Raw genomic sequence first — 11,519 nt, forward strand, 5'->3', positions numbered from 1 at the left:
CAAGTTTATACTTGGCTCCCCCACTTCCCAGGTGGTGCCCTGTTGGCAGTTCCCACTGGCCAGAAACAGGCCTTGGGCACAGCAGATGGAGCCCCTGTTCACAGCAGAGGGGCCCAGGGGCTGCCCCTCTGGCACAGGGGGGACATCTGTGCACTCCAAGCAGTTTGTTGGCTCTAAAGCGTGGCCAGAGCTTTCACTGTGAAGCGGAAGAGGGAAGGGGTGTGCACGGGGGCCTGTGGCGGTCTGCTGAACCCACGGTGCCCCTCCAGAGCCCGCGCGTCAAGCTTGCCCCCAGTGGACACTGGCGTGGTTCTTAGAAGCTTTTTCTTTTTTTTCTTGGCTGAGCTGTGCAGCATGTAAAATCTTAGCTCCCCAACCAGGGACTGAACCTGTGTCCCCTGCATTGGAAGTGTGGAGTCTTAACCACTGGACTGCCAGCAAAGTCCCCTTTGGATCTTTTTATTGGATCGGGAGGGGTTGGGGGTTGGGCCTAGGCAGCCTGCTCCACCTCCATCAGGAAGTGCTCCAGGAAGTGCTCCAGGTCCTCATAGAGGCTGTTGGAGCTGGAGAGGCAGAGGCTGAGGCTGCCACTGTCCAGGGAGGACACACCTTCGCGTTGCACAGCCTCCAGGTACGCCCGGCACAGCCACGGCTCCAGCTGCGGGGAGGGTGCTGTCAGGCCAGGTGGGGGCTGTGTGCAGCCTCCCCCTACCGGGCACCCGGCCCCTCACCTTCACCAGGACCAGGCTCTTCTCCTTGGGCCTCCCCACTGATAGGTCCTGCCCAAAGCCCAGGTAGATGGTGTAGTGTGGGGAGCCGTGGCGCTGCCGGGCCCGGAACTCCACAAGTTCTGTGGAACAGGGCTCTGGTGAGGGGCCGGGGCACAGAAGGCCCACAGCCCCAGGGCAGGTGCGTCACTGACCTTGGAAGAAGGCGCCAAAGTCAAAGATGGGCGTGTCACAGTCCCTGGGCAGCAGGCGAGCTGGGCTGGAGGCGCTGGCCGAGCCCAGGGGCCCCCCCACTTCCCAGTAAACTTTGCACTTGCCCAAGCGCCGGGCCCACAGCCATGGCCCCCGGAGCTCCAGCTGCAGGCCAGGGGCCACATGCTGCAGCAGTTTCTCTGTGTAGTGGAGCTGCTTCTGGTCGGGCAGCTCAGCGGGGCTGGGGAAAGCGACCTGCTGGGGCCCTGAAGCCTCTCCAGCTACACCGGGGGGCCCGTACAGGAGCACACAGCTCGGACGCCCCACCACCTCGTGCAGCATTGTTCGGCCTTTATACAGGATAGTCAAGTCCAGGGCCCCTAGGCTGGACTCTGGCTGCAGACCAAGCTGTGAGCAGCCAGGGCCAGCCAAGGGCGGCTCCCCTGCCATCGTGGTGCAGATACTGGCAGAGGCTCCCATGTGGGGCTCCGCCTCTGGGGGCTGCCAGGGCTCTGGCGGTGGGCCTGCATCTGGAAAGGAAGAGAAGCCTGAGCTGACAACTGGGCCCCCAGCTCCTCCCTTTCCCACACATTCCCTGGCTTCTGGGGCTGTGGCCTGAGGCTGGAGGCACCACCTTCTCTGTGGCAGGTACAGCTCCCAAACAGAGGGCTCTGGGCCTGCGGAGGCCCAGCTATACTGGTCCAGCTGTGATCAGCACCATCCCTGCCAGGCACCCCTCCCTGGTGCCCGCCCTCTCTCCAGGCACTCTGCTGTCTTGTCTGTCCCTGCAGGGTACAGCACCCCCACCCCCTGCAACAGGCCCTCACCAGGAGCCTCTGGGGGGATCAGATCCAGCAGATGGTCCTCCAAGCAGCTCTGCTGCAGCGCCTGGATCAAGAGGTCCCTGGCATCTCCAGCTAGGCTTGGGGGGCAGGGTTCAGAGTTCACCCAGTGCCCCAGGCTTTCACCAGTATCTGCTGCCAGGCATGGTGCCAGGAGCCCACCCTGCAGAAGAGGGCAGCGCCAGCATAAATGAGCTGCCCCTGGGCCCAGGGAGGGAGCAGCCCCAACCCGGGATGCAGGAGTGCAGAGGGGCCTTACCCTTGCAAGTGGAGCATCTTCTAGGGCCTCGTCCTCCCCCTGGTCAAAGCCTAGGCCTTCTGAGGGAGAAGTAGGGTTGGGGAACACTGAAGTGAGGCGCCTGGATGTCAATCCCCCTTTGCTCCGGGGAGCTGGGCTGCACTTCCCCTTCGAGCCCCAGTTGGCGAATTGTCTTCCTCCTACACAGGCCCCTTCACTCCAGTCCTGCCACCCCCCTAACATATGGCACCAGCTTCTCCCGCGCCAGTTTCTAAAACCTAAAATCTGACTTAGCAGCTTCTCCCAGGACACAACACATTCCCCCTGCCAGCAGCACACCCCTGGCCTTCCTCACCTCGGCCCCCCGGCTCGGAGCTGATCTTGTACACCTTATGAGGGTCAGTAGGGTCTCCCGAGTTGTCTTCCAACATCACGAAGCGCTGCGTGCTCTGCAGCGCGCAGCGGAAGTTGGTTTTCCAGGAGGGCCGCAGCGCACTCTCAGGGACCGGCCGGGCACCTCCACCACTGCGGGGCGGCCACCTGCCGCGGGCCACGGCCCAGGCCTGAGAAAAACAGAGTGTGGAGCACGTGGCCTGGACATGTGGGCCTGGGCCGGCCCTCCCCTGCCCGGGCCGAGCTGGGGTCTCACCTTAAAGATGCGCGAATCGGCCTCACCCAGGTCCTTCCGCGCGAAATGCTTCCAGGGTACGCGGAAGCGCGTTCGGGCCGCGTCTAGCCACCGTAGCCCCTCATAGCGGCCGCTGCTGACCTCGCCCAGAAGCCAGTCTCCGAAGAGCACGCGCGGGGTTCCCCTACGGGCGGAGCAGCCAGATGTCAGGGCGCACGGGGGCCGCCGGGGGCGTGGGGCCGGCACCGGGCAGGGAGGCGGGCTCACCGGTCTGGAGCCTCGGCCATTGGTCCCTCCGCAAAGGCTGGGCGTGGAGAGAGCCGCACTCCCTCCGCACAGAGGGCTGGGGTCGCGGAGCGGTCGGGGGTTGGCCCAGGAGAGAGGCGGGTTGTCTGCGAGTTTCCACAGGTAGTCCCGGGTGTTGGGAGTCACAGATGCGGGCTTCCCGTCACCGCGTTGCGGAGGTGAGTCCTGGCCAAGACGGCGCTGGATGTGGCTACAGATGTGGCCGGCGCGCGCACGAGGAGTCGCAGGTTTTGAGCCGGCGTCCGGGCTGGTCCCTACGGGGGCGCGACGGGAACGGCCGCAGGAAAACGAAACCCGGCGTTGCGGAAAAACGAAACCTAACCCGCCACGCCCCGCGCGTCACCGCCACCTCCCCGGCCAGGTCCCCGAGTTCCGGACCCGGGCCCCGCGCCGTCATCCGTGCAGCCCGCCCCCTCCTGGTCACTGCTCCGCGAAGCGCGTCCCGGACCCGTGCCTCCCGCCGACCTCCGTGGTCACCGCTCCGAGAATCGACCCCGGAGTCCGACGAGGCCTTCTCTCGGGTTCTTCCCGGCTTGGGTCTCCCCAGTACCTGGCGCAGGAGTCACCCGTGGGGAGACTACTCCCCCGGGGCTCGCGAGCGAGGGCTTTTATGGGGCCGGGGCGGAGCTCCAGGGGCCGCGGAGGAAGTCGCGCGCGCCGGGGGCGGGGCCGAGGCCGAGCGCAGGGGCGCGGGACGGGCTCTTGGGCCACGGCGGGAGGCGGCACGCGGGTCCCAGCGACCCTGGACCCAGCCCCGATGCGGCCCAGCTGCTCCCCTCGCTCACGCAGCGCAGCGGGGGCTGGGGCCAGCAACCGGCGTCCCGGGAAAGGCCGTGGGATAAGCCGGGGGTTCCAGAAACAGAACCTGGCGCATCGCGGAGCGGAAGAGCGGGCGATGGGCGCGTGGGATGAGCTGCGGCCGCGCTCTTTGGATTCTTAACCAGTGACAGTTAGACAAGAATACTCAAATACTGTCGAGATCAAAATACTTGGAAAGGGATGGAAAGACCGGCGACCCGGAAGGAACGGTAGTGGGGGCGCCCCGAGGAAGCCAGTGGAGGGGGTCCGGGCCGAAGCTCCGTGGCTCGGGGTTCCGTCCGTCCATAGCCTCTGTTCTGTGCACCCACTAGCCCCACGTGCCGCCCTAGGCTGTGGGCCACACCCCCCACCGCCAATCAGTCCAGCCACCTGGACCGCGGGCGCCGCAGAGCGTTTACTGCCCTCGCTGTGGCCCACAGGTGCAGCAGTGTGACCCTCGGGACGGTCCCGGGGCCCACGCCCCCCACACGAGTCCTTGAGGGGGGCTTCTGGCCAAGTGGCTCCTCGCCTCCCCCAGACGAAGAATCGTGGTCAGACCAGGAGAGGAACTTCCTGGCCACCAGCTGGCACCAAGCCTGGGAATCCCCTCGCGCAGCAGGTGGTTTCCAGGAAACAGCGCCGAGCGCTCAAAGCAGAGCCGGGTCCGCCCGCCCCTCGCGGCTCCCACAGCGCCCCTGGTGGCCAGCAGACACCACGCGTCCCCGCAGAACCGAAAATGTTCTTTTATTCTGCGCGGTGGAGCGTGGGGACAGCCAGCAAGCCGACGCTCGGGGTCCAGACTCTGGGAGGAGGCGGCGTTAGAAGTGGACGGAGTCGGTACCAGGCGCGTCCTGGGCATCCGCAGCCTCGTCGCCGCTGCCCTCGCTGCCAGAGTCGCCGGCGCCGCCCGCTTCCGAGGCGGGCGTGTTGAGAACCACCACGTCGGCCTCGGCGCCGATGTCCTCCCCGAACCACACGGCCTTGTAGCCGCCCTCAGGCCGCCGCTCCTTGGTCAGGATGGACCTCACGGCCGCCGGGCTGCCCACGGCCGCCGGGCTGCCCACGGCCGCGGCCGTCGCTGGGGCCTCTGGGACCCGACGCGGGGTCTCAGCGCTGGGCGGCGCGGGCTCCGGCGGCGCGGGCTCCGGGGGCGCCGGCAGGGCGTGGCTGGGTGAAGGGCTGGGCGCCGGCGCCCAGTTGGCGTCGTCGGAGTCGTTGAGGAAAGCCTGGTTGTCAAAGCCTTGAGGCTCCGGCTCCTGGGGGCGGGCGGGAGCCGACAGTCAGTCGGCGGCCAGCTGGGCTCGGCCGTGGGGGGCCGGGCGCTCCGCCCCTCCGCCTTGCGCCCCAGTCTCTGTGGCGTCCCCAGCCCGCTCTCCTCGCCTCTACACCCCGTCTCCCACGCTGCCCGCTGCCTCACGCTGCCCGGCTCTCCATCCCGCCCCTCCCCAGGGCCCCGGCGTCTCCGGCTGATCTCTGTTGTGTCTCCAGTCCCAACCCTGCACCCCCTCTCCTGGCCCTCCAGCCGGACGGCTCCTGCCCCCACGCCCGGAGCCTCACCAGCGCTCGGCCAGAGCTGCACACGAGTCGGTGGCCATAGTGTTTGTACACGAGGACCGTGAGGGCGACCAGAGCCAGGAGGAGCAGTGCACCCAGCACCCCGCCCAGTACCGCCATCTCTGCCTCCGAGAAGCGCCGGTCCCCGGCCTGGCCTCCGTCTGGCCTGCCTTCTGTTCGGGCTGTTTCAGGTCTCCCTGCGGGCAATGTGACTGTTGCCCACTTACTCTTACACCCCAAGCACTCCCAGGCTGAACTGCGGGAATCTCAGGACACCCTGAGAGCAGGCCAGGCCTGGCACCAAGGGCCGCGGCTCCCAGGGGTGGGTACATTGATCCCCCACAGGGAGCCCAATAGTCCAGGCTGCTGGATAGGGCAGGGAGGGGGCATCAGTGCCCACCAGTTCCAAGTGGGAGGCCGAGGGGGCCGCTATTCCAGCAAGGAGATGTGAGCAGCACAGGGCCTGTGGACTGAATGACCCTGGGAACTGGGGGGGTCACTGAGCCCCGTATCTGGGCTCTGCCCCAACCCCCACACCTTCCCCAGTTTAACTCCTGGCACCCTTAGGACCTGTCTCTCCCCCAGACCGGAACAGACCTCCCTTGGGGTTTCGTGGTCATGCTGGGCTGACCTGGGGTCAACTGTGCCCCACGGTGATGACCCAGTCATGAGTCAGGGAGCGTGAGGGTGACTCAAGGGTAATAGGGGTGCTACCTGGCGTCCCGGTGTTCGTGCTGGACCCAGGGGATGTCAGTGGAGAGGTTCCTTGTTTCGAGGTCTGTGCTGAGCCCCCACTGGGTGAGGCTGTGGGGGGGGAGGGGCTGGTTCCCACACTGGGGGGCCCCGCAGTCGTGGAGGAGGCCAGGGGCCTCAGAGTGGTGCCTGAAGAGGGGTGTGGACCAGTGTCCCCCCCACAGCTGGTTGTGGAGGACCCCTGAGAGGGCTCAGGGGGCTGGGGGTCTTCTGAAGTGGGGTCGCTCGAGGGTCTGGTTGCTGAGCTCCCGCTGGGTGAGCCTGCAGGGGGGGAGGGGCTGGTTCCCACATTGGGGGACCCCGCAGGCGTGGAGGAGGCCGGTGGCCTCAGAGTGGTGTCTGAGGAAGGCTGCAGGCCCGTGTCTCCTCCAGAGCTGGTCGTGGAGGACCCCTGAGAGGGCTCAGGGGGCTGGGGGGCTTCCGAAGTGGTTCCGCTCGAGGGTCTGATAGTTCCTGCCGTCTCTGGGGACGTGGGGGGGCCTGGGGGGCCTGGGGCCAGGGACAGGGCTCGGACTCGCCACTGCCCCCAGCGAGGAGCCCTCCCACTACCAACCTGGGGTCCTTGGGAGGCTCACTTGTGGGGGAGGGCTCCTGTTCTGAGACCTGAATCTCCACGACCGTGGTTGCTGTGCCTGAAGTCACTGTATTCTTGGCCTCGACCTGGGCATGAAGGGGGTTTGTCCCTCCAGGGCTCCAACTGGACCCCTGGCCCTCGGAGACTGCCACCCACCTCTCACCTCGGCGTAGAAGACCCCTGCATGCTCCAGTGAGATAGCAGTCAGGACCACTTCTCCTTCCATTCGGAAGTCAGGGTTGTTGGTGATTCGATACGTGATGGCAGAGTTGAGGTCCTAGATGTGGCCCTGGTTAGTCCTGAGCCCAGGCTGCTCTGCAAACTGCTCCACCCCCGCCCTCCCCAGCAGGAGGCCAGGCAGACCAAAGGACCAGGCGGTGCCTACTGGAAATTCAGGGTCCTGGGCCCGGATCCTCAGCAGCTGGGAGGGGTCAGCTGCATCCTTGATGGCCGTGCCCACCCCAGAGCCAAGCCCCACAGTGCCACGGTACAGGCTCTGGGTAAAGTGGGGCATGCTCCCGCTGGCGTTCCGGGCCTCCACCGTGACCTGGGTCACGGAGTATCGGGCATTATCAGCCTGCTCGCCCTGGGGGTTTGGGAGACAGCAGTGACCAGCTGGTCCTTGAACTGCATGTTCTGTAGCCGTGGGCCCGCGCAGGGCCTTGTGTGGGCACTGACCTTGACCACCAGAAGGAAGGTCTTGGCATCGGGGATGCTCTTGGTCATGCTGAGGTTGCCCGAGTCGGCGCTGATGGAGAACGTGCTGCCCTCGTTTCCTGAGAGGACGCAGGGAGTGTTTGGGCGGGGTCCCCTCTGGAGGCCAGAGGTCTGCCCACGTAGGGATGGGCTCAAGGTGTTCCCTGGAGACGGAAGTCAGGGGCTGCTGCCCACTCACCACTGATGATGCTGTACTTGATGGGCTGGTCGATGCCCCTGTCCCCGTCCACAGCGTAGACGGGCCCGGGATGCAGGATGAGGGGACCTGGCTGTGGGAACAAGCAGGGGCGAGGACCCTGTGGGGCTGGTGCTGTGGCTGCTGCTTGGCATCCCTGCGCCCCTCCAGGAGGCCGAGGGTCGCTACCAGTGGGCAGCCAGGGACACAGCCCAGTCGTCTAGCACGACTCTCCACCACAGCTCCTTGGATCTGGTGCTAATAAGTCAGTTTGCCCAGAGACATTTGATCCATCTGAACATGCATGTCTGTCTCAAGAGGCAGCACTCACGAATGGGAGGGCACACCTGGTGGCCGTGCCAGGCCCCGCTGCCCTCCGGCTCCTCAATGGCCCCCAAGCCTCCCCAGCATCCTCCCCCAGCTCACTGCCCACTCGCTGGGCCCCAGGGGGCTGTCTGGCTGTGCCCTGAAGAGAACTGGACCCAGTTTCCTCACTGGCATCTCAGAGGCCCTGGCCCCCACAGCATGGGGCAAGATTGATTTACGAAAGAACAGTCACTGTTCCTTGAAAATTACAACCACTCCGGCCCCCTGGCAGCCAGGCCCCACGCCCCTGCCGCCCTGCTCCTTGGGGTCCCCAGTACCAGTCTGTGGCCGGTGGGCACAGCCCCATGGTACTGAGCATGAATGCAGACAAAAGCATCCGAGTAGCTGCAGGGCAGGAACCAGGGGGGTCGCAGGTCGACGGGCTGCACCTCCAGGACCAAAGTGGCTGTGGCTGTGTGGCTGGGCTCCGTGGTCTCCTCCTGTGTGTCCTATAACATCCCCACCCTGCGGTCAGGCCTGGGTGCTGGGGGCCGAGGCCGCATGCGAGGCTGTGGGCAGGAGTGGCCTGCTCACCCGGGCCAGCAGCCGGAAGGTCATGTTCGGCCACCTCTCCAAGTCCAGTGACCGGTCCAGCCGCAGTGCTGGGCGGTTCACACCCACCAAGGAGAAGAAGCTGCTGGCACCCTGGGGAGGTAGGGGACTCAGCCCGGGAGGACGCACAGAGGGGGGCCAGGTGCCCAGAGCAAGAAGCTGGGAGCACTGACCAGGGTGACCTCTTGGAGGGTGTAGAAAAGGACATCGTCTTTGTCCTGGTCCTGGGCCTCCAGTTCTGTCTCTGAGATGACAGTGGTGTTCACCCGAGTGTCCTGGGGGGCGGAGGGGCTGGTCTGGCCGTGACCTTGACCCCCTGGCTCAGACCCCAGCCTTCAGATGCCCCAGATGGTACCGGCCACCGCCCCCTCCCGCTCACCTCAGGCACTTCCCAGACCTTGGTCTCATAGGGGAATGTGGGCGGGTTGTCGTTGACATCCAGCACGGACACAAACACCCTCAGCTGAGCCACCTGGGGGAGGGAGAAGGTCCCCGGCCAGGCCGGGTGAGCTCATTCCGGATGCTGGGGTGCACCCCAGACAGCTCTCCGCCTGGGGCTCCTGCTCCAGGTGTTACAGACAGGGAACAGAAAGTGATTTCAAAAGCAGAGTGCGGGACTTCCCGGGGGGTCCAGTGGCTGAGACTCTGAGCTCCGAATGTGGGGACCTGGGTTTGATCCCCAGTCCCTGTGGCTCAGCTGATAAAGACTCCGTCCGCAGTGCGGGAGACTTGGGTTCGATCCCTGGGTTGGAAAGATCCCCTGGAGAAGGGAATGGCTCCCCACTCCAGTGTTCTGGCCTGGAGAATCCCATGGACTGTATGGTCCATGGGGTCACAGAGATTCAGACACAACTCTCACTTTCTTTTCCTTCAGGGAACTGTTAATAGATCCCACACGCGGCAGCTAAAGACCCCGTGTGCCACGGCTAAGACCTGGTGCAGGTAAATAAATACAAATAAAGATTAAAACTAAATGAAAAGCACAGACAGAGCTGTGATGGCCTGGAGGAAAATAACACAGGCCCTGCAGGGTGCGACCAGCAAAGCCCCCAAACGAGGAAAGTGGCAAAACAATCAAATTTCCTCAAACATAAAACTCAGGAGAAATCAGGAAACCTGAAGATTGAAAGGGATGTGAGAGAAACCTCAGCCAGCTGCTCTAGGTGGGCCTTGCTGGGGACTCGATTCAGGCAAGAAACTGTCACGGACGCCTCTGACCCCAGGGGAGTGGAGCCGCGGGGTGTCGCACTGCTGGGGGGTCCTTGCCTTCCCCGGTGTGACGGCATCACCGTGGGAGCGAGCCAAGAAGCAGCCTTATCTTTTAGAGGCTCCTCCTGAGGTCTCCGTGGTATGCTGTGATGTTGACTGGGGCACCCATGGGACTCAGGGAGAACCGAAGAGCCAGCTGGCGCGCGGGAGGGGGCGCGAGGCTGGGGCCTCTGCCTCTCCGAGGACGTGTCTATCCAGGGAGCAGGCTGGGGGCGGCTCCACTCTGCCTGATTCACTTCATTCGGGAGGCGGGAGGCGGGGACCCCGCTCGGGCTCCGTTTACCAGAGAGAGTCTTTCTCCTGCCGTGCCCTGGGCTGGGCGGGGCCACGGGGGGAGTCACAGACTGGCTGGAAGATGCTGCTGACCAGGCCCAGGTGGACACCCGGGGTGGGAGGACCTGGCCTGAGGCAGAGGCAGCAGATTCGCTGGGGAGGGATGGGGGGCGGGGAGGACAGAGCTGGCGGGCAGCCGGCAGGCTTGGAGGACCCACTGGGCTGGGGTTGGGAGCTCAAGGTACTGTCCGCTGGAGGCAGTGTGGCCTTGCTGGCACAGAGGTGACGCCTGAACACACGCCACCGGGCGGGGTCAGCAGGGGTGACCGCGGCCAGGCAGGGCACTCTGACATCACGGGGAGGTGGGCTCGGGGGTGGTGGGAGGGGTCTGGGGGCACACTCACCACGGTGTCACCACTCCTGCACTCCAGGAAAGCCAGCAGCATTGTGTTCGCCTGTGAGGGGGTGGGCACGGGACTCACCTGACTGGCTGGCCCTGTCGACTGTCCCCATCTCCCAGCTGAGGAGACGGAGCGCGACAGGTGCTGGCTCGGGGTCCCTGTCCCCCGCCTGCGTCCAGCGGGCGGCAGGGCCCGGCAGCTTCACTCCCTGAGGGGCCCACCCCCGAGACCAGGCCCTCAGCCAAGCCTGGGGCCCCAAGAGGCCCCCTGGGCAAACTGAGACCCAAAAGTGCCCAGAGAGCCCCTCTTTGGGGAGGAGTGTCAGTGCCCAGGCGGGTCCCACAGGCGTCCTTGCCGCTCCCATGGGCACAGCCAGCTTAGGTCCACTGTCCTCACCTCATAGTCCGGGGTCATGTTGAGAAACAGCTGATTCCCCTCGATCCGAAACGCAAAAAGGGTGGACGAGGGTCCAAGGGTCACCTGCTGGCCCTTGGGGACGTAGATGTCCAGGAGGGGATCCACGGGGTTCGTGTTCTCCTTGACTGTGAGGGAGGTCTTGTCCACGGAGCAGACTGGACGTCGGGGAGGAAGGGTCGGTGCTGCCAGCCCCTGGCACCCCACCCAGCCCCCTGCCCGCTGGCCAGCCCCCCGCGCCCCGCCCAGCACCCTGCCCCGCCCAGCCCCTGTCCCCTCCACACCTGTATCCTGGGCCTGGGCCACAGCTGCGAACAGCAGTGGGAGCAGCAGGACCCAAGTCCCCATCTGGGCAGTGGTGGTGGGCCGCCCACGGAGGGTCTGAGCCCTTCTGGTGTCCAGGACCCACTGAGCCGCTCCGGTGCTGGCTTGGCAAGTCTCCTCCCGGGTGACCTTCGCCCCGCCAGGCGCCGCCCCACTTTATGGTCTTTTACAACCGCCAGGCCACAGGCCTGGCCTCCACCAAGGGGACTCCCGCCAGCCGCAGGCCAGGCCCCTCCGACCGCCAGGAGGGGGAGACCAGATCCAGGCTGCGTGCAGGGGCTGATGGGGCTCACCCCACAGGCCCCAAGACAGAGGAGCTCACAGCTGGGCAGGGGGAGCGGGAACTGGGGCCTGGACTTGGGGGTCAGGCGGCGGGGGGGACTGGCTTCTGTGCTCACTGTATTCCCCCTCCCCA

General features: G+C 65.7%; 2 protein-coding genes across 5 annotated transcripts; both read right to left on the reverse strand.

Moving 5' to 3' along the window:
• Positions 1-445: 445 nt before the first annotated feature.
• Positions 446-3,560, reverse strand: IRF7 (interferon regulatory factor 7). 3 transcript variants are annotated; one of them, XM_055415143.2, is made up of 9 exons: positions 3,485-3,560; positions 2,896-3,188; positions 2,650-2,812; positions 2,356-2,563; positions 2,022-2,080; positions 1,748-1,925; positions 923-1,450; positions 732-850; positions 446-658 (listed from the first exon to the last, which is right to left on the reverse strand). In XM_055415143.2, the coding sequence occupies exons 2-9, from the start codon at positions 2,913-2,915 to the stop codon at positions 491-493; spliced, it is 1,443 nt and encodes a 480-aa protein (XP_055271118.1). In that variant the 5' UTR covers positions 2,916-3,188; positions 3,485-3,560; the 3' UTR covers positions 446-490. The 3 variants fall into 3 exon arrangements, with proteins under 3 accessions (XP_055271118.1, XP_055271116.1, XP_055271119.1); XM_055415141.2 differs by having other exon boundaries at positions 3,400-3,550; XM_055415144.2 differs by lacking the exons at positions 1,748-1,925; positions 2,022-2,080 and having other exon boundaries at positions 3,400-3,550.
• A 990-nt stretch (positions 3,561-4,550) lies between these two features.
• Positions 4,551-11,181, reverse strand: CDHR5 (cadherin related family member 5). 2 transcript variants are annotated; one of them, XM_088832411.1, is made up of 14 exons: positions 10,763-11,181; positions 10,370-10,420; positions 8,803-8,895; positions 8,597-8,698; positions 8,406-8,516; positions 8,150-8,320; positions 7,509-7,599; positions 7,292-7,389; positions 6,999-7,199; positions 6,777-6,890; positions 6,615-6,699; positions 6,001-6,528; positions 5,290-5,483; positions 4,551-4,988 (listed from the first exon to the last, which is right to left on the reverse strand). In XM_088832411.1, exons 1-14 carry the CDS (start codon positions 11,126-11,128, stop codon positions 4,551-4,553), a joined length of 2,643 nt encoding a protein of 880 aa, XP_088688537.1. In that variant the 5' UTR covers positions 11,129-11,181. The 2 variants fall into 2 exon arrangements, with proteins under 2 accessions (XP_088688537.1, XP_088688538.1); XM_088832412.1 differs by having other exon boundaries at positions 5,290-5,436; positions 5,948-6,528.
• Positions 11,182-11,519: the final 338 nt, after the last annotated feature.

The sequence above is a fragment of the Moschus berezovskii genome, chromosome 25 (genome assembly GCF_049115385.1).
Source record: "Moschus berezovskii isolate FMDL1 chromosome 25, NW_MosBer_1.0, whole genome shotgun sequence".
In the NCBI taxonomy this organism is placed as follows: Eukaryota; Metazoa; Chordata; class Mammalia; order Artiodactyla; family Moschidae; genus Moschus; species Moschus berezovskii.